Raw genomic sequence first — 20743 nt, forward strand, 5'->3', positions numbered from 1 at the left:
GAAAAAGTAACAACACTAACATTATTTAAAAACACACATTATTTAAACGAATGTGTTGCATTGACAGCATGCGGTCACAGCTGGAGGATTGTGTGTAAAGCCTGCAGGGCTTATCACTGGAGCTGCTGCATTGTCTTCCCTTTCAACCAATTGAAGCAAAGCAGCGGAAACCGTCATTTCCCTAAAAGCTGCAGGCACTGTGGAAACGCTTCCTCAGAAGAAACACACGCCTCACAGACTCAGTTCACTTGTGTTTATTTATCCGTGGCACATTATGATTAACGAATTCCTTCCATCATTCGGTGTCACATAAACCAAGACTACAAATTGGTACAAAATAATACAAAAATATAAATTGGAAGTTTGTGGTTTCTTTACTATCACATCAGACAAGTGTTGTTTGGTGCGCGTGAACATCAGCACCTTTCACTGGAGGGAAAAATGCATCTCCTCGAGCTAAAAGACGGAAGCATTCAGTAATATCTATCACTCAAAGGAGGTGGCTGCAATATGCAACATATTCATTGTGTTCAGAGCCCACTGCCCTCTAGAGATCAAGCTACAGCAAGTCAAATCACACAATCATCAAAAAATAAGTTACAAAAGATGAACCAGTGGTGTACACGAGACAGTGATGGCTGTGGTCATTTTAAACAGAAACGTATTGCACTGTTGACACCTCAGTGAGAAGTTGATCATGAATTATGAAAAGAGCAAGTTTGAACTCTAAACAAAAATCTAGTTCACACCAACGGCATTCATCAGGAGCATCACAAAAAGCAGTTAACTAAAATACACTGAAAAGGAATGTAAAAAATAGAACAAAACTGTACACAAAAGGTTAAAACAGAGGCATAGCATCTTAGTCCTGATCACTGGAAAGAAAGCTAATCATGTCCTCTTCAGTGGTGGGAAAACAGACAGATGTTCAGCTGTAGAAGGGTTGATGGGTCGTGATTATAATAGTGTTGCCGTTCCAGAAGGCTTCTTCATGTAGTGTCATCTGAGAAAAGCACACCCTACTATGAATTTAATGTTCATAACCGTTCAGGACAAGGCATGACATGGCACGATGTCCAGAGGAAAAATAAGTTAGAACTCTGTCCAGAATTTGGGGCCCACGGTAGAGCTGCAAGGACTAGTAGACTAGACGATCGACAGAAAAGCGATCAATTTGGTTGAAAAATGCCACGAATTCTGTGGTTCCAAATATTCTCTAATATGAGAATGTGAGGCTTTTTTTCATCGTGAACCAACAATTTTTGGAGCGATGGTCAAATAAAACAATCGTTTTGAATGCATCACATTGAGCTCTGGGAACTAGAACTTTACACTATTTCCTCTTTTTGAGACAAAAAGATTAATCCGGGAAAGTACTGGACAGATTAATCAGTACTGAAAATAATTAGTTTCCTCCTTAATTCAGTCAGCAAAAGCCCAGAACTTGTGATCCACGGTTATTCAAGGTACCACCATGGTAACCAGTTAGCAACCCTTGTGACCGACGCTGGGAATCTGGATGTGTTTATACGTTAACAGGAAGTAGAAGATTGGGGATTGCAGCTTTAGAAATCTGGGAAGCAATTACCGTCGACTGCCCACAGATGTGTGAAACCAGTGACGACGAGGCTGTTCCACTACGATGCAAACAGACGGTTTCACGCATTCAGTTACTGACTCGTCAGTAGAGTATAGTCCAGTGGTGAAGAAGGGGAATATTCCAGCCCCCACAGATGCTGCAATAGCATCCACTTTAAAGCATAATAGCACAGAAGGCTGCTGGTTTACAGCCTAGAAACCTGAGCCTGAATAAACACTTTCTATAGACGGGTACAAAGAAAACTATAATTAATCAATGGTGGGTTTCTAAGTTGGTATAAAAAGCTACACTATATCAAACAAAAGTCAAATGGAAAAGAATAAATGAGTCATCATAAATAAAAGCTATGGCATGTTTCAATGGCATCATATTCAAGTAATCTTGTTCAAGTCCCTGATACTTAGTGGTTCATGTAAACATCGTAGTCATTAACAGACACAGAACCAACAGTTTATAAGAAGGCAGCAGCAATTTATATGTACAATACACGAACGACATCCACGTCTCCTTCACCATGCTGGTCCAGTTTGTGGTAAATTCTTTGAGTGGTGCCGGAGACACTGAAATTAAAACTTCAGGAGGACAAAGCCTGCAGCTGCCAGAGAGACACATTTTCACCCGAGTGTGAGACGGCTCCGCTACAAGGCTCGACTTTGGAGATGGAAGAGAAGAGATGACGAGGACAAAAAAAAAAAAAAAGAAACAGCTGTGGACTTTACCTGCTGTGCTCAAAGTAATGAATTCTTCGTCCCTTCCGAGGGCTTATGCGGTGAGCAATTCCCAGAGCGGCCCTTCAGCTCCAACCGAGACACGAGTTAGATCAATGTTCACTGACCAAGTCAGCAACAAGCCGTTATTTCTTCTTCTTCTTTCTCTCAAATGGTGGCTCAAGAAAAAAAAAAAAAAAAAAAAAAAAAAAAAAAAACACAAGCCAATTCTTTTCTCTCTAATATGTTACATTTTTGGGATTAGACAGTTAAAAAAAAAAAATCATGTCGAGCAGCAAGATATCTTTATCACAGATACTTTGCGTTCTGTGCACTTCTAAAATTGGCTCAGTTATCACATGACTGAGAACAGGCACTGAATGAGGTGGGTGTTCGCTCACACTGCTGCTTTCATCTCATTCACAGTGATGACAGTCTCATAACAACACAGATCTATAAAACCAGTTCAGATCATGGCAATAGCATTTTTTTTTGCAACGCCGCAATGTTTCAAGGTGGTGGAACGCTTGTCACGTCAGTGTGATCACTTCCACCGGGTCCGTCTTGCCTTTGGACCTCTGCTTGCGTTTGAGGCGTCTCTGTGTGAGGGACGAGGGAGCGGGACAAGCCGAAGGTGTTGCGGAGCTGACGGAGAGAGAGAGGAGGTCCGTAAAAGGATAGTTCGGGGTAGGGAATTGAGTCGGAAGCATAGCAGTGCACTCCCGCAGGGGTTTGTGTTCCCTCTCCGTCTCCTGGCGTCACCTGTCGAAGCAGCCCGCTGTGAACGTGTGATGAGCCCCCAGGTACCCCCCGCTGTAGGCCATGCTCAGACAGTGGCGCGGCTCTCCGGCGAGCGCCATCTGCACGGAAATGGGGCCCTGGAGCGGCAGCGCGCGAGCCCCCGGCTGGAGACCGGAGGTCAAGCTTGGGTAGGAGGGGAACCCACCCACAGGAGTCATGGATGCAGCCCCAGCTAGGAGACCCATCCTGTGGCTCTGAAGGAAGTCCTGAGACATGTTCACCACAGGCCCCAAAGCCTGGGAGTCCGCTAGCGCCTGCAGATGGGACAGAGACGGGGAATGCTGGGAAAGGTGCGGGAAGCCGTCTGGCTGAAAGAGCAGCTGTGGTGTGGAGGAGGTGGAGGAGGAGGAGGAGGAGGGTCTCTGGATGACGGACATTGGAGAGAGGTGAGAGGTCTGGGGCTGGGACTGCAGAGAGGAGGGCCGGTGAGGAGGAGTGGATTTGGTCTTGTTGGCCTCCTTAACGTCATTGTCATGAGCACTGCGGAGAGGAAAGGTAAAAAAGATGGGAAATTAATCAACAGTTATGAAGACAATTGAATTAGTTCAATTACATTTACACTAAAATAAACACACAGCCGCCGACTAAGAAATGCAAAACTGAATTACAGAGGTTAAATTACACAGCATCAGCTCGGATTATGAGATAGACGGGCTTTGTCAGATGATGCACACAACAGTAAAAGCTTCTTCTGGTTGAAGCAACAGGCGTCCTATAATCCAAAACCATGGCAACAAAAAATATAGAGCGAAAAGGGCCTCAATGTCATCTACCTTGAGCAGCCCACTGTTCCAGCCTCGCTTTCTGTAAAGACCTTTTTTTCCTCTACATGTTTACGTGTGTGCGTGCGTACGTGTGTGTACGTGTGTGTGTGTCCCTTACAGCAGCATGAGCTCAATGCACTGGGTGAGGTGGTCCCAGGTGTAGCCCGTAAGCAGATGCAGAGCGGTCGTCCAGCTAGGAGAAATCTGAAGGCAAATACGAGATGCTGCCACACACGCAGCAGCAACCTGGGACGGTCTGAAACTCAGGAAGGCGTGGTCTAGAAGAACCCAACGACAAGGATTTCATTAAATATTTAAACAAACTGATAAATTCATGATCAACACCTCTGGAACAAAGCAAAGTCCAGTTCACTTTCTTCCTCTTAACCTACCTTGGAGTGAGACTTCCAGAAAGTAGTGAGTGTATTTGTCCATGAAAGCCTTGGTCTTTGAGAGGGACGAGAGGGGCCAGCCGTTGTATAGGTCGCCCTCCTGCACCGACGCATGGAGGTAGTAGTCAATAAAGTGGGCCGGTGTGGGCATGCACAGATTCCAGCCAAATGTCTCGAGCAGCAGGAGCTCCATTTTGATCAGATCCTTCTTGTTGAGAACCAGGTTCAGGCTGCACATAAAGCCCAGAGAGTTCAGCTGCTCCAGTTTGGGGACCCGGTCCTCCTTTTCCTCAAATTTACCTGGAAACAAAGGTCGGAGATGCAGTGAGGTCACCTAACAACAGTGTGTTGTGCAATAAACACAGTTTGACTAAATATGTCACCTCTGAAACACAGACTACACATACTCATGAAAATGTATTTTTTGCAGAGAAAAAACAATTCAACAATTCAAAAGGAAATCAGTCTGCAAGTTAGATAATCAAATAGGTTCATTATCAGGAAACATTAGCAGACATTCCAGCTCATTAAATGTGAAAACATTATGTTTTAAGTCTGGGATTTTAGATTGTTGATCGTCTCTTTCATGTGTCATTATGTGTTAAATACTTGAACTAGCTTGAAAAAAAAAAAAAAAAAGACCAAAGAACCTTTCAACAGAAAATGGTGTCTTATTCAGAGCCAAAGTCAGAACCATTGATCTAGTGGGGTGAAGATGAGATCTTTGCTTCCTTTCAGTATTACAATGATCCTCTGTAGCTACATGGAGCATGTTTATGGTCAGCCATAAAGAGCCTTATACTCCAGCTTCCACAAAACCTAACAAGTGCCTGCAAAGCATTAGCAATTAAGCTGACTATTACTGAACATCTGGCTATAAAGCTAAGCTATCACACTCACAGGGAAACATCACTATAGGCTTGCAGAGACTGTCAGTGGATTATACAAATACTTTCTATGAAACAACAGCGTCGGCTCGATCCCTGATATTTCTGTGCCTCTCGCTCGCTGCCTCTCTCAGACATTACAGCGGCACTGCAGCGAGCCCCCTCCCCATCCCAAGACATCCTCCTTTCCATGGCAACAGCACCGAGGCCTCGGGGGTCTGTGTGACCAATGGAGAGGGGTGACTCTGCCTTTAATCAGAGGATCCAACAGGCCTCCTCTGCTCAAATTTAAGGAATGAGGGCGAGGAGGTGTCAGGTTACTCTGATACAGGCCTTCCTCTAAAGCCTGTGGCGTAGCGACACACAGCTTTGAGAAGGACGACGTGGGGACTCCTCGTTGATTTATAGTGAAACTGAGAATCATAGCTCGGACCTCACTGGATTTTTTAGGCTGATATCAATATTTGAGACGACAATAATGATATTCAGACAGATGTTTTGTTTTTGGATAAAACACTTGAGAATCATTTTTGACCAGGCAACACTTTAAGTACCCCCATTTAGCATCAGTACATAAACATTTAATAAATGGTTTATCAAAACATAACATAGTAGTAAGCAGATAATAGCACATATGTGTTTATTTAACTATAACTCCTCTAGGCACATAAATGGAGGCCAGTATATAACCAGATGATGAATTAGTACAGTTTATATAAGATAGTCTGGGATAAGCTATAGTTGCTGTCAAATACTGTACATCATGAACACATTCTAATGTTCTCATATCTGCTTTAATGTATATTAACTGTTTATAAATGTTAATTAGGGGGACGTAAGGTAAAGTGTTACCTTTGATGAAGCTCCATTCTTTTACTGATATGCATGTTGAGTGGTACTTTTTTTTTTGGACAAACCCTGATTTGACAGAAGTAAATGACCTGAAACATATCTTTGTTATTTCTGTGAGGCTACTTCTAGTTATTTATCAGACAATTCATACGCCGATACTGATTCATCTGCAATAAGCTGGTATCGATCAATATATTGGCCCGACTGATTCAACTCAATGATTTGTCCAGTTTCTACCCGGAGTCGTTTGTGGAAAGGTTGGATGCATGAGTCAAAGTGCCCCAAGAAGCAAATAATTATACTCACGGAATATAAATCTGATTACAAAAACACAGCAGTAGGGCCATCACAATTCATATAAACACACAACCAATCACACACTACTGCCTGCTGAGTAAGTGCCACTTAGTTGCTGTTGCAGAATTAGTTGGCATTATATCCACTGAGTCGGATTATAAAATGATGTATTTGCTTTGTGAAAATATGCATCCAGTTGGGAACTACAACAACCCTTCTGTTGGGGGTAAATCTTGGCCTCTAAGCTGAAATCATGGCAACTAAACATTGAAAATAGGGGCTTTGACTTTTTTCCTAGCTGTAGTTAAAAGCGACTACATTGGATACTCCAAGCAACAATTGTCCGTCGTGCCTTTCATGAAGACATTTACCTCTCTGTGCCCACGCCTCAGTAGGTGGGGCGATGTAGTGACCCACCATTAAGCAAGGCAGGAGAGAGGAACAGAGAGGGAACGGTTGAGACAGTATTAGGGGAGGGGTGTGGGGAATCTGCAGCCCAACGAAGCTAGAGGGGTAATTAGCAGAGAGGCAATAACGGGATCTCTCCACCAGAACAGGAAGCACTGTGAAACAGGGCTGATTACACAGCCCCGTCCACACTTGCCCCGTTCTCTTACCCTCATATCCTCTGGATCGGGGCCCTGTCTGCTGCTAGACTGCTATGTCCACACAGACGCTGCCATAAAAAGCCATCAATACCCCCAATCTCCACACAACCCCAGCCTCTTTGATCTTAAAGAGCGTCACAGCGCAAGTCAACCTCCTCATTGTGCCCTTTGATTACTCCTCTTTGGTTTACTGCTGTGGGTGAACCGGCACATGAGAGACATGGGATGGCCAAAAGCTTTAGTAACAAGTAGAAACTTCAGAGGGAGCTACAGAAGTACAGTATGATTAGAGCCACAGACCGCTTTGACTCCCGTGTGTATCATAGCCTGTATGACAAAACAGTGTTCTCATTCATGTCAATGAGTTGGCACAGCGGGGGTGCAGCAACCGAGCACGCCAGCAGAAAAACAAGTTGACTGGTTCCACTTTATCTGCAGCACAACCCAACGCTAGATAAACATGCTAAACAGGGCTGCAACTAACGGTTATATAAAGTAGTAAATCAACTATTAAAAAAGCTGCTGCCTTTAAGAGACAGACGTGTTCTACATCCATCGTAATGTGTTATTTTATTTGCCTCACAGGTTGTACAATCCCACCTCAAAACACATTCAGTGCATCAGTGTTTGATGAACTGGACACCACCAATGCAGCCCCTTGTCCCGTTTTACTGATGTGAATGTGGGCTGAGAGCGACGGTGCATTCCTCTCCTCTGAGTTCAGCCTACCTGGAATGCAGGCAACTAAATGATCCTATCTCAAGTCAGCGAGACACTGAAAACTACCCTTCCATACGCTGCACCTTCAGGGCACCCGCAGGTGATGGTGATGATGAGAAAAGGCAAAGTAAACAGGGTGAAGTTAGAGGTCGGGGGTTAGGGAAAGGTGAGGATGCAGGGCCTCCTCCCAGGTGTGCCGTTTGGGGTAAGAGGTTGAGAGGGGGGGGGGGGGGGGGTGGCAGGCGGGGGGTTTAGAGTGATGGGGGCTGTTAGAAACCTGAGAGCTGTATCCTCACACAGAGACAAAGACCTCCGTTTCTGTTGTTTTTGCAGACATCATGTCATTCTAGTCCACTAACCTCAAAATAGTTAAGTTACGCTAAAAGAAGCACAGTTTATACTTTCACATTTTGGATTAGCACCACGAAACACAGGACCAGCGGCTCAATTCTTGGGGAAATGTTCTTAATGGAAAAACTGACATATGTTGAGACTACAAAACGCACAACTGGAAGAAAAATGAATAGAAAAATTTATAAAACGGGATACAAATGAATCCAATGTGATGTATTTTTTTGTAAGTTCCCTACTGTTAACATTTTAATGTTGATACTATCTTGCCAATAAAGAGTTAAAGGAGCAGCTTGTAGGATTCAGTGACATCTAACTGTGTGTTTGCTGATTCCATCCAACTGAACACTGCTCACTCTCCCATATGAAGCGTGTTGGAGAACTACGGTGGCCCTCAGGTAACATAAAAACACAAAAGCTCCTCTCAAGAGCCAGTGCAACATGGCGGACTAAGTGAAAAGAGCCCGCTTCCTATGTAGATATAAAAGAGCTCATCAAGCTGACGAAAACACAACAATTCTTAGTTTAAGGTGATTACACACTAATGAAAATAGATTCCCCTAAATGCTACACAATGGGCCTTAAAGTGGGGTAAAAAAAACACTCACGGGAATCTTCATTTTCTTCCATATTCTCCACTTCTTTTCTGCTCGACTCGACAGCCACGGAGGAATTTCCTCTGCCGTTTAAACTCCTTTTATTTGCTGGTTCATCTTTCATTGGGAGTGTGAAATTGGTCACAGCTCCATCACAGGATCTCCATGTTGCCACCCCTGGCCCCCAGCAGCTCTCACAATGTAGACCAGGGCCGACCCCTGACCCCTGATGCTAATGCCTGGGTGACCAAGGAGAATCTTAAAACCCAGCCCCGTGTGTTTATGTGTGCGAGTATGTGTGGTGTGTTTTGGGGGGGGGGGGGGTATGCCGTATGGGTGATGAGGGCTGACACAGGGGGAGTGTGGGCAAACAGAGCCTCAGGCATTAGCCAACATAACAAAACATGGAATATGACTTAATTATAACATGTGGATTATATATGATTTCTTTAAGTACGATAGCCTCGCATGACAATAGTTCAATCAGGATTATTGTCAGACCTGTGAGAGGGGATAAAGGGGGAAGTGGGGTTCCCTATTCATCTACATTTCAGGGCACCCTGCTGGGTGGTTCAGTTCTAACATGTCCCGTTTTGCCGGCCACCACCTCTCCCTCCCTCTCCACCCTGTTTAACATCAGCAGCCGACCTGCCTTTGAAGTAGCTCTCCACTCGTTTCCCAACCCCCCCAGGGATGTGGGGCTGCTTTTACTGGCCGCCCCGTCCCAGGCCTCGCTCGCTCTGCCCGTCCCCGACAAGGTGAGCGAACGACGAGGAAACGGAGCCAGCAGCCAAAGGTAAAAGGACACCACCGGAGCCCAGTCGCTAAAATGGTTATGTGGCAGCAAAGCACGGCCTTTGCAACGGGAAATGCTCTAATGGATTAAAATTTAATGTGAATCTTAATTAGATGATCTCAAAAAAAAAAAAGAATCATAGATTCCCACAGCGACTACTTCCTCATTTAGCAATGCTAGCTTACAGCAAATCTCTACCACACACACACACACACCAATCTGGACCCAGCAGCCTCAGCTCCCCTCCCCCTCTCTGGAAAGGGTCTGGCTGCCTGGCTGGCTGTCCTGCTTGCATTGACGAGCTTTTGTTTGAGGCCTGACTCAGAGAGCATATGGCAGGTGCCCCTCAGCACACAGTTCCTCCCCACCCTCGGGCTCCGAGGCCCATCTTAAGTGCACTGTGTAGTCAATATGACTGCGCTTCTTGTGCGACACAGGATGCTCTTTTTTGTTGTTGTTGTTGTTAAGAGACCCTTCACTGAATCGGGTTCAATTAGAAAAATACATGAAATCCAGTTTCAACAATAACTTGGTGCAGAAAAACACCCGCTGATTATAATCATGAGCCAAACAACAAACTTAAACTAAATATACAAACAAAGAGTAAAACAGTGTGACGACGTATACTAGCGACACGTCCATGATGTCCTTTAACATAACAAGTAGATGCAATATGCAGAGCTCTGACTTCAGGGACCGAGATCTGCCAAGAAGAGTGATGTGATCCCTGCAGGACTTCATGGAATGTAACACAATAGAAACTTAAGTTTGGGGATGGGGGCTGGTTTTTAATGGAAATTTGCAGTGCATTCAAATAGTGAATACTGAAATTCACATTAAATTCCCCAGGATATTGGCTTCTTGCAGTAATTAGATTCTCTGGAATGAGGTATGGTCTCTAAATGAGCTCCCAACAGTCAATAAAACTAAAATACTGACCACAATCTGAAGAAGAGCTCATCCATGAACAAACACATGCGCACACAAGCATCCACAACACACACAATAGAGTAACAGGATTAAGCATTGACTGCTGAGAGGCACAAAAGAGGTAGCGATTAATTAACAGAGCGCGGAAGCCAGAACATTTTAAAGAAACACAATGTATGTGCCTGTCAAAGGCAGGCGGTGGGACCTGGGGAGGCCGCTCAATAAGTAGGCCAGATTCCAAAGCACCTCAGGACACATAAAAACCCAAGACAACTTTGAATCAAACACCCTTTCAAGCCTTCATCAATCATGGCTGCGACTCCCTAGAGTCCTGCAGGAGTCAGAGGCAGGAGAGCAGAGAGCCCGACTAACCGAGAGCCACAATCAAAAGATTCAATAGAAAAGCAGATTAATCTATTAGAGAATAGAAGAAGCACCACTGTCCAGGTTGGCTTGATAATATTTATAATCACTCAATGAGCAAACTCTCAAAAGCTATTCTTGGATTCTCATGAGATTGCTTTTTAAATAAAAGCCTCTTTCAAGTCGTATTCAAATTCATCCCACCACAGAGACTAGTCTGATTGCAAAGATGGCCTGTGTGCGACCACACACACACACACACACACACACACACACACACACACACACACACACACACACACACACACACACACACACACACAGAGAGAGAGAGAGAGCCCTCCCAAGTGAGCGGGCCCTATTCCAGACTCCCACTTTGACGGCATCATTAGTCTAATTACCCATGATGCCAAGGGCTGCACTAATGTACAGAAAACCTCACAGTCTGTTAATCACAAGACAGACGCAGAGACACTAATAACTACCACACAACCTGCCCCATGCATCAGCAGGGTGCAACGCCGAACATACCTGCTCTACACAAAACACATACATTTTACAGCAGAGAACCATGTTGGTTACTATTTATCATCACTTCTTCAAAGAACAACATCAACCAGTCATCAGCCGAGGGAAGAAGAGCTATTTAGGAATTTAAATCCCAAGCTTTAACTTGATTGCTTTAAATCTGCACAGTGCAATCACTCAGACGGCCATTTAAAGGATAAGGCTGGTGATATTTCTATTTTCGTTGACCAATCCCCTTTCCTTCGTTCGTCAAAATAAACTACAGAGCTTAAACATGTTCATCAGTATGACGAAACATGCCGACCAGTAAAAACGGTGCGAAGGACGATAACGGAAGCTGCATGGCACAGCGGAATGAATTAAATAAAATACACAAGGCTTTGGTAGCACAGGAAATAGTTGTGATGGCAGAAATATTTTTTTTTTCTTCTTATTGACAACAAATAATACCCAATATCCTGTAAGTATGAAAAGTGGCTGATCACAGAGACGTGCTATTAGAGAATTAGACTGCAGACAAAACATATTTGTATGAGGATTGTGGGTACGACATCCTCTGCAACCAATCACATGTTTTCAATGACAGGGGGGAGAGGGCACACCTTACACTGGAGGACATTTTGACCGTGGCAGGTGTGACACTAGTTCATCCCAAACTGAACAGCAGCAGCTCCAGACATGTTAGTGTAGCCAGGATCAAAGACGCAGGAGAAGTTCTGCAGACAGTTCCTCCTAAAACAATGACGCACTCATTCTTCCACAATAGAAACCGTGTTGTTTTTTCCAAACCGACATTGCAGCAAATTGTCAACACAGGCTATCAGATCCGTCTGAAAAGTGGAGTTGAAAGAAAAAAATACCCCCACGGTCTCTAGAGCATAACTCAAATTAGCCTTGTTGGAGGAAGTGTTTCTTCTTGTGTGCATTAACTGTCACAGCCTTACTCTTAGCTCAGAAGCGTTACAATGTAGCTCTTCTGCATTCACAGAAAAAGTCAAAGTACAATTGTTTTCAAGATGAAACGCACAACCTAATCTTAGTGAAGTACGTGTGTAGTACACTGAGGTCTAGATTAAAGCAATGGAAAGGAGGGAACATCTATTGAAAGACTCTTAATTTTCCAACTTGTCAAACTCAAACACTATGTGGATGGATATAAGGGATGAAAATGGACTTACTGGCTAGGAGCAGACACGAGAGGGCGATGACATAGAGCTGCTTGACGGCCACGTCGTAGTGGTCCATGAACAAGTCCAGCAGGTAGACGGCCAGGTGACGCGCTGTGGGACACAGCTGGTAGCGATTGCTCAGGATGGCCAACAAGTCAGCAAAGTACCGCCGCATGCCAATCTGTGGAGAGTGGGCTCGGTAGACCGGTAACTTCAGCTCCTGGAGGGGGAGAAGAAGAGAGAAGGAATGAAGGGGGACCCAAATAACAGGGGGGGGGGGGGGGGGAACACGGGGGTTGTAAGAGAAATATATGCATAGTAGTGAGCCATGCATGTCCCCTGCTGACTGGGTTTAACTGGTGTCAGGAGAGATGCTGTGTCTAAAATACTGAAAGAATAAACTCCATTTACCATCAGATACTCTTGATTATGATTCAGCCTCATTTCAATTTCATTTAATTCACCATCGCTGCAGAGAAGAGGAGCTAATTTGGGTCATTGCAGGGGTCTCAGAGTAATGGAGGTTGGTCATATGCGTGTGTGTGGTTGTGGGGGCGGGAGGCACGGTACTTCCAGTAGAGGTTGAGTAGTAGATAGGATTAGGTTTCACCCCTAGCACATCTCCTATTCATGTTCAATTAGCTGCATGTGTTTCAAAGTGGACGATGGATACTCGGGGGCATTAGCATTCAATCAGCCTCAGGTATCTTTACAATCAGCAACAGAAAACAGGTTTCACAATCGGCCTCAGAGAACAAACAATAAACATTTAGTGCTGGATGTACAAATTCACCGCGCATACTTTCTATGTCTGTAAGCGGCTTATGGGAAATCGTTTTTGTTTTCTTATTTTTTTTTTTCTCTCTCTGTGAATCTGAATAAAAACAAGGGCTTTTGATTTGGATTTAATAAGAGCTTTAGGATCGGTAGATTAATCTTCTTAAATTCAAACAGCGAGGGGTCCTCGCATGAGAGGACGTAAACAGAAAACATCCCCGTCATGTTGTTCAGAAACATTCCTGACTTGAGGGTGGCTCAAACATTCCCAATGTGGCTTTACAGCTTCACATTTCAAAAGAAACGCACGCTACAGTCAGTCCTTGAAATAATACCGTTCACTGAGGGAGCCACGCTGTCAGGGCTCTCGCAAAATGCCAACTATTTATTTTGAGCTGAACTAAGACAACGACGACTGACACATCAATGGAGTCTAAAAATAAAGAGTTCCCCCTCCCAAAACCATATATAGCCACTCACCACCCCCCCCCCCCCCCTCGGTACCACAACCAACCATACCGCCCAATCCTCCCCAAACTCTCCTCTCCTCCCACCGCTTCAGCCTCTGGTCCATCTGTCTGTCTGGAGGTACAAGGGCAGCAGGAGAATGGGGGGTGGGGGCCTGCTGGAGTCTGGAGGGGCTCCGGTGGGGGTCTGTGCGGGGTGGAGAAGGTGCCTTTGTGGGGGACCCGCACCATAATTAAGGATTCCACAGCTGCCTCGGCCTGATTTGCATGTCTGATAATTTGCCACATGCTACACACCACAGCTATCTCCCACATCAGGGCATTACCACTGCAGCAAACGTCATTAAGGCTGGATGAGGCTGTGGGGGAGCAGGCGCCATGCAGGAAACCTGAACACTGTGTGAGGGCCGTTTAACACACGGCTCTGATACTCACTGCTTTCCACTGCAAATGTGACTGCTTTCAGCTGACACACACATGTGAAAACAGCCAGCCATCACAAGCTCGTGAAACCTATCAAGCATTTTTATTCAAATGTAAAGCAATCTGGTCAATTTTCAATTAATCAGTTGAATGTTTTTGAGAAGAATTGTTAATTTATTTATATTTGTTTGACCAAATCATAAGTTGATTTATCCAGAAAATAATCGGTAATGAAAATAATTAGTTGCAGGCCAACCAGTAGACCAACACCCAGACGTAACAATAACTCCTCATTTAAGGAGCAGGAACACGCTAATGATAGGACATGTTTACTTCAGTGTTCAGTAGCAGGACAATCTGCTGTTATGATGAGAAATAAATGTACGCTCATAGTTTTCATAGCCCTTATTCCACTGAGGCATGAAACGCATCTCGACATATCTTGTATGTATCGCGAGTAGAGCTCCAACAATTAACCAAGCAGATTAATTGATAATGAATTAACGGTTAGCAGCAGCCCCGATCGTGAGTTACACAATCAAAAGATATTGAGACGCTAGAAAAGACATTTGTTCTTAAACGGTCTGACAGAACGTCCGAGTTAAAACACGGACACAAACGTACAGCATGTTGTTTGCTACAGGCGCCAAAACAGAGCAATCGACTAATCTTTTAAGAGTCTCAAGCATTTCTCAATTCCTCACATGTAACTCCGCAGGATTGAAAATGAGAGCATTGCATGTATATACTGTGGTACACTAAATGCCGATAGAGGGCAATCAGACCTAACATTAGAGCGACTATCTCTCCCTCATTACAGTGTGTGAGACAAGAGTGGGTGTGTTGTTTAGTTTCCAGCTCTGCCTGCAGATTCTCAGTCTGATTGATGTCTCGCTCTGACTCAGACTGTCCAGCACGAGTAAACTGCGAGTAAAAGATTGAACCATATACAGGGCCCAGTCTGACACACTGCAGCTCTCACTCACGCACATGAACACAATCTGTGGTGCGTTCAGGCACCTGATATCTAAAACCCGATCTGCATTCATCTCCCTAAACGTGAAGCTGGCAGCAGAGTCCCGGCCCAAAGATGCCAGTCGAGTGACAGATGTCTCCATTAAAGTGGCACATGGGAAGAAATATGATCACGCTTCGAGGTTAATTAAGCGATTTCCACCTAATGAGCCTTAAATCCTCCATGTAATCTAATTTAGATCATGTTTAAATATACAACAGGACCGTGTGATTATATTTTCTTCCAACCTTCCAGTACATTGTGAGGTGTATAACATGCTAAAATGAGGCTGTGGAATACCAACACAGGTTGGTTCAGTCTGCAAATAAGTATCATTACCGATAAAGTTGCCGGTTAATTTTCTCAATTAATCATTTCATCCCTTAAAAGGTCAGAAAATAGAAGAGAAAAAAAAGATTATTTATTTTGAAAAAAAGTATGTAGTTAAAAAATGAATCTGTTAAATAAAAATTGTTGCGGATTAATTTTCTTTTGATTGACGAATAGAAAAGCTAGAGATGTTATGATCTTCAATGTAAATGTAATGTTAATTGTTGAAAAGTCACAATCAAAACCGGTTCAGCTCACACTGTGAAGAACACAACGCATGAACACAGAGCTGTGTTCATTAATAGCTCACCTTGATGCGGAGCGACTGATGGATGTCGGCCGCTAGCTGTCCTTTCCACCATTGCAGCTCCCTCTCCATCTTTCCCATCCAGAGGACACTTCAAGAATCAAGTTGTACCTGCTGAGACAATTACAACACAGTTCAAACACTTTAGAGAATAACTCGAAACGAGTTAATATGTACTGAGAAAACTATCCTACAAGAGCGTGAAGTTACTCTACATTAAATGCAGTATATTATTTAAATCACGTGTTTGTTTTCGCACTAAAACCAGGCGATTGAAACGCGTTGAGGGACCGGCTCGTTTTGATAAAGTTGTGGCTCACCTTGCTCTCTTTTCCTGCATAGGCCATTTTCTCTGCTCGGGTATTTAAATAGCTCAGTTAAATGCCCGCTCGACCACGCTGTAGGTCCACGGAACTCACGGCAGCATTTCACTAAATGCCGTCTCTACGCACGGTTGTTCGCTTCCGACAAAAACAAATAACTCACGAATCTCTCACTTTGCTTATCATTCAAAACGCATCGGCACCACGAGACAGCGGCCAAACACAGTGAGGCGACACAAGTTAATGCCCGTCGAGCGAACAAACACTCGAAAACAACAACAACACGCTGCGATTAAACTACACACGTCCTCTCGGACACGGATGATTTCAGTAACCTGGTAAACTTTTCACCCTCGCTGGTTCGTACACGTGCCACTCACCGCTCCGACGGGAATGCCCCCCAGACCCCTTTGTCTCAGTCCGACATCCTGGACCAGAGAACTCCTCTTCGGCTCAACTTTGAGAAAGACAACAAACGACAACGTTCAGATCCGCTGACAAGTTCATTAAATAGCTGCCGCCGACGAATCCCGGCAACCGGCGTTCCGTTGCGCCGTTTTTCCCCCAAAACTGTGAGCACTTTTCCGAGAGGTTTTCGCTACACCGTTTTTCCTCCCCGGTAGCTTCGCTGTAACAAAGTAACGTTCGTCTCGGCTGCACCAGCTGCTGCTGTTGCGGTTCGAGGCTCGTGCGACGTGAAGAGGGCCCTCCTCCAGCCTGGGAGTTGTAGTCCTTTAGTCTAGATGACAGTGTCAGAACTACAAGCTCTCACGTGTTCACAAAACCGTTTCATTTTTATTTTTTTTAAACATGTGAACATTTTATTTTCTTCATTTCATTATTGTTTTATTTTATCTTTATTATTATTATTGATCGAATCACTTAATTAGTTTATTTATAACATCATAACTCTTTGTTTTGTTTGGTTAAATCTTTGCACTGCTGATTAGTTAGTTGATTTATTATTTTATTTCATTGTATATAGCTAATATTTTTACTCTGTTATTCTTATTGTATATATTGTGCATTTGATATTTAATATTTGTACTCTGTTATTTTATTTACCTGCCATAATTGCTGCTGTAGCGAAAAAATGTCCCCTTGCGGGATTAATAAAGTATCGATCTATCTATCTAACACACTTTTAATTAGAAGCAAGCTCCTGTATAAATAGTTTACCACCGTTTTTTGGACAGGCAGGGTTGAGTCAGATTACTTTAAAATGTAGTGAGTTACTGAATGCAAATTACATGACATTTTTTTGTAATTAGGATTACTTTTGCAGTTTAAAGTAAAAAAAAAAAAAAAAATGAGTTCCACAAAATATTGTATTTTTTCTTTTTTTTGGCACAAACTACAGGTGCATTATTTGTAGTCTACATGGAGGACTTTGCTCTTATCACAAGAGGAGCACTTACTCAAAATGCTCATCATTTGCAATATATATTAAAAGGAAAAACAAAACACATTAATCATCCTACTTTGAGTTAGAGTAGAAAAACATCTTTAGAATTGGTCAAATCAAGTTACCCTTACAAAAATGTCATCAAGAAGTCCTTGACAATGTTACTATAATCTTACATTTTTTTTCAAATGTAATCTGTTGAGCTACAAATTGTTGTAATCTGATTACGTAATCCCAAATACATGCTAACTGTGACTACTTAATCCTGTGGACAGGCTGAGGTTGAAATTATAAATGATTATTATCATATGATTCAATGTATTCTTTTAATTACTTGTTATCCATGTCATGCAATGCTTCTAAACCCATCATTAATATCCAATAAAATTAGAAATATTTGATCTGTCTGATGGGATGGCTAATTTAAAGTCCTCCTCCACTCAAATATGTGTTTTGCTTATTCTTGGATGTTTGACTTTAACTGTGCAGAATGGTGTATGTGCGTTTCACTCTAATACTAATAACGTGACAACCTTGGAGCTCATGTAAGATAAATAAAAAACAGAGGAATGATGATAATTATTATTATAATGACGTATCCAAAAAATATTTTGTCAGCAAATGAACGATAATACAGATAAAACACAGGGCTTTTCAATGTTAAATAATTAAAAGGGTCCCCCAACTGTGGCTGACTTTTCTTTCCTTGTGTGCCCCCTGGTGTCAGATTTTGGATTCACAACACAATGAAATGATCTCGGGATTAACCATCATCCCGAGCATTCGCTTTCTTCTCAGCCTCGTTGAGATAGTCCTGGTCCGCATAGATAAGGAAGCCGGTGAAGGTGCTGTCTGTCCAGAAAGGGTCAAAGAAGAGTCCGTTCTGCTCGGAGTAGAAGATCTGCAGCCAGACCTGGTCGGACTGCTGCAGGTGGAGAACAGTAGAACCAGACGCCACGTCATGGTTCCCTGTGTTCGCATCGAAGGTCTTGATCTTGTACTGCCCGTTGTGGACCAGCCCGATGGCCAGGTGTTTGTTAGCCAGAGTGATATCATATGTGAAATAGTAGACCCCGGGGACGACACAGACGAACTTCCCACTTGTGGTGTTGTAGTGATCCCCCTCGTTCAGCAGGATCCGGCTGAAGCGGATGGGCAGTCGCTCTTTAGGGTAGCTCTTTGTGACCGCCACAGAGAAGGCCGATCGTGCCGCGCTGCCACAGTTACATCCCCCTGGAGCTCCTTGCTGGCCAACGTCACCCAGTTCTCCTTTATGTCCTCGTTTTCCAGCCTTCCCCGGTGTCCCTCGTAGGCCCTTCAGTCCTCGAGGTCCAGCCTTGCCGAGGACACCTTCGCGCCCCTTCACACCTGGCTTACCTGGGTTCCCTGTCCTCCCTGGAGCACCTGGCAAAATGATGACAGAATGCTTGTAATTTTACAGTTTAGCACAATAACATATTCAAGACAAAGCTGTGAAGAACCTAGAAAGAGCTCCCTAATCTGATTGTGAATCTCACAGTTTATTATGTGCCCAAAAGGAACCTGCACATTAAAACTGTCTCTATTGTAATAATCATCATTTACAATGTGTGATAGATAAGAGAACATGAGGCGTCACACTGATACAGTTACCAAAACAAAACTACTCCATGCTATACATTCACATCATTGTATCAGGACATATGGTTATAAAGCTTTAAATAATAACAATACTTATAATAATAGTACAATAATATAAATTATATAAACACAAACTTTAAAGACAATGTAGGTGACACATCATATGAATATATTTCTTATTTTTCCATAATTTGGATAGACTCATGGTACCGTAAAAATTTAATCTTGAAGGGTTCAAAAGATAAGCGAGAACTCGAGAACTTGGCTTTATGGATGTGAACTTTCCCCAATAAATTGAATAAATTGACAGGCCGCTGAAATTTCTGGTTTACGTTTTCATAGTATAATATTACATCCATGGCTTCCAACTTAACTGTCACTCAAAGAGGTTTGAGTGACAAAAGACTCCTCAATTATTTTTCCAGAATCCTAAAGTGTACTGACATTCATAAAATAGATGGTAAGTTGTTTTTACAGAGTTCACATTTGTTATTGAGAACCAAAAGTCTTGAGACATATTTATTAGTGGGAACAATGGCTGTACTAGTATGTTATCCTTCATTGTGACGTTATTTATATTTGGGGTCACCAGAGAGGTCGAACACTTGACGTCCTGTTAACAAACGGTTCTAAAACTCCAATAACAGAAATCCAGATGTTGAAGAACGGCTGTGAACACCAGTCATAGATGTAGAACATAATGGAAATGAATTGTATTTGATCATGTGATACAGCTGGTGTCTCTAAAAGCCCAAACAGATTTAATGTGTCTCTGTAGCAGACTTCTAAAACATGTCATCAGTTCAAAGCAATTCTCAATAAAACTATGAAAAGACATAAAGTATCACATTCATAAGACAATGTGAAGGATGTTGTTTGAGCTGTTGAACATTGGGGTTGGCATTACAATAGAAGAGAGTCGATCGATAACTACCTCCATTTCCATTTCCTCCCCTCTCTCCATCCTTCCCGTCTGGGCCATCCTTCCCTGGGAGCCCCATGGGGCCCATGGGCCCTGGTGATCCAGGGGCTCCGGGGTTTCCGGCAGGTCCAGTTGCGCCTGGCAGACTGCAGACCAGCTGGGAGGAGTGGACGGTGATGTTGCGTCCTCTCTTGGACGAGGAATATGTTGTTTGGGAGAGGACAACTGACAGCAAACACAACATTACCAACATCTGGAGCATGATGGTCACTGTGGAGCCACGAGAAGACGAGGGAAAGTCAAAGTTTACAGCAATAAATGTGTTTTTGTTTTGTGAGTTAGTCGCAATCAGATGACAAATACATAAAATCTGCCCCAAAAGACTGAAATAAAGGAGGTGGCAGAGTACATGCATGCTATCTACAGCTAGTATCACATGAAGAAACCGTTACTGTCTTAATGGTGCAGTCAGTTTAATGCCGCGACTCAGTGCTTAATGAGAAATATGAGACATGCAATTATACACAAGTTAAATCAAAAGAATGCTGCTTACTGCATGTTTTTGCAAAGGGATTGTATCGGACGTTTCAAAAAAACAGAGAAAGAACTCACCCGTTGAGAAGTTATGACCCACGGGCATTAATCAGCTCTATCCAAGTCCTTTCTCTGCACAAACATGACTTCACAATAACCGAGTGAGATAGCATTCTTCGAGAGAAGAGCAGCAGAGAAATGTGCAGCCCAGTGAATCGCGGTCCATAACATCCGCCCTGTTTAGCAAGTAGGCCTACAT

The 20743-nt window shown here is 43.4% G+C and overlaps 2 protein-coding genes across 5 annotated transcripts; both read right to left on the reverse strand.

Annotated features, from left to right (window-relative positions):
* Positions 1 to 239: 239 nt before the first annotated feature.
* Positions 240 to 16695, reverse strand: ccnjl (cyclin J-like). Of its 4 annotated transcripts, XR_012957342.1 has the most exons (7): positions 16384 to 16695; positions 15684 to 15794; positions 12371 to 12581; positions 4265 to 4564; positions 3991 to 4150; positions 2320 to 3588; positions 240 to 1003 (listed from the first exon to the last, which is right to left on the reverse strand). XR_012957342.1 is itself a non-coding variant. In XM_076103224.1 (6 exons), the coding sequence occupies exons 2-6, from the start codon at positions 15759 to 15761 to the stop codon at positions 3066 to 3068; spliced, it is 1272 nt and encodes a 423-aa protein (XP_075959339.1). In that variant the 5' UTR covers positions 15762 to 15791; positions 16384 to 16695; the 3' UTR covers positions 240 to 3065. The 4 variants fall into 4 exon arrangements, 3 of the variants coding, with proteins under 3 accessions (XP_075959339.1, XP_075959338.1, XP_075959340.1); XM_076103224.1 differs by having other exon boundaries at positions 240 to 3588; positions 15684 to 15791; XM_076103223.1 differs by having other exon boundaries at positions 240 to 3588.
* Positions 16696 to 17971: 1276 nt separating this feature from the next.
* On the reverse strand, positions 17972 to 20590 carry c1qtnf2 (C1q and TNF related 2). The gene is made up of 3 exons (XM_076103630.1): positions 20563 to 20590; positions 19963 to 20220; positions 17972 to 18812 (listed from the first exon to the last, which is right to left on the reverse strand). The coding sequence occupies exons 1-3, from the start codon at positions 20588 to 20590 to the stop codon at positions 18172 to 18174; spliced, it is 927 nt and encodes a 308-aa protein (XP_075959745.1). The 3' UTR covers positions 17972 to 18171.
* Between the last annotated feature and the right edge of the window lie 153 nt (positions 20591 to 20743).

The sequence above is a fragment of the Anarhichas minor genome, unplaced genomic scaffold, assembly GCF_050575085.1.
Source record: "Anarhichas minor isolate MPS153535 unplaced genomic scaffold, ASM5057508v1 ptg000028l, whole genome shotgun sequence".
Classification (NCBI taxonomy): Eukaryota; Metazoa; Chordata; class Actinopteri; order Perciformes; family Anarhichadidae; genus Anarhichas; species Anarhichas minor.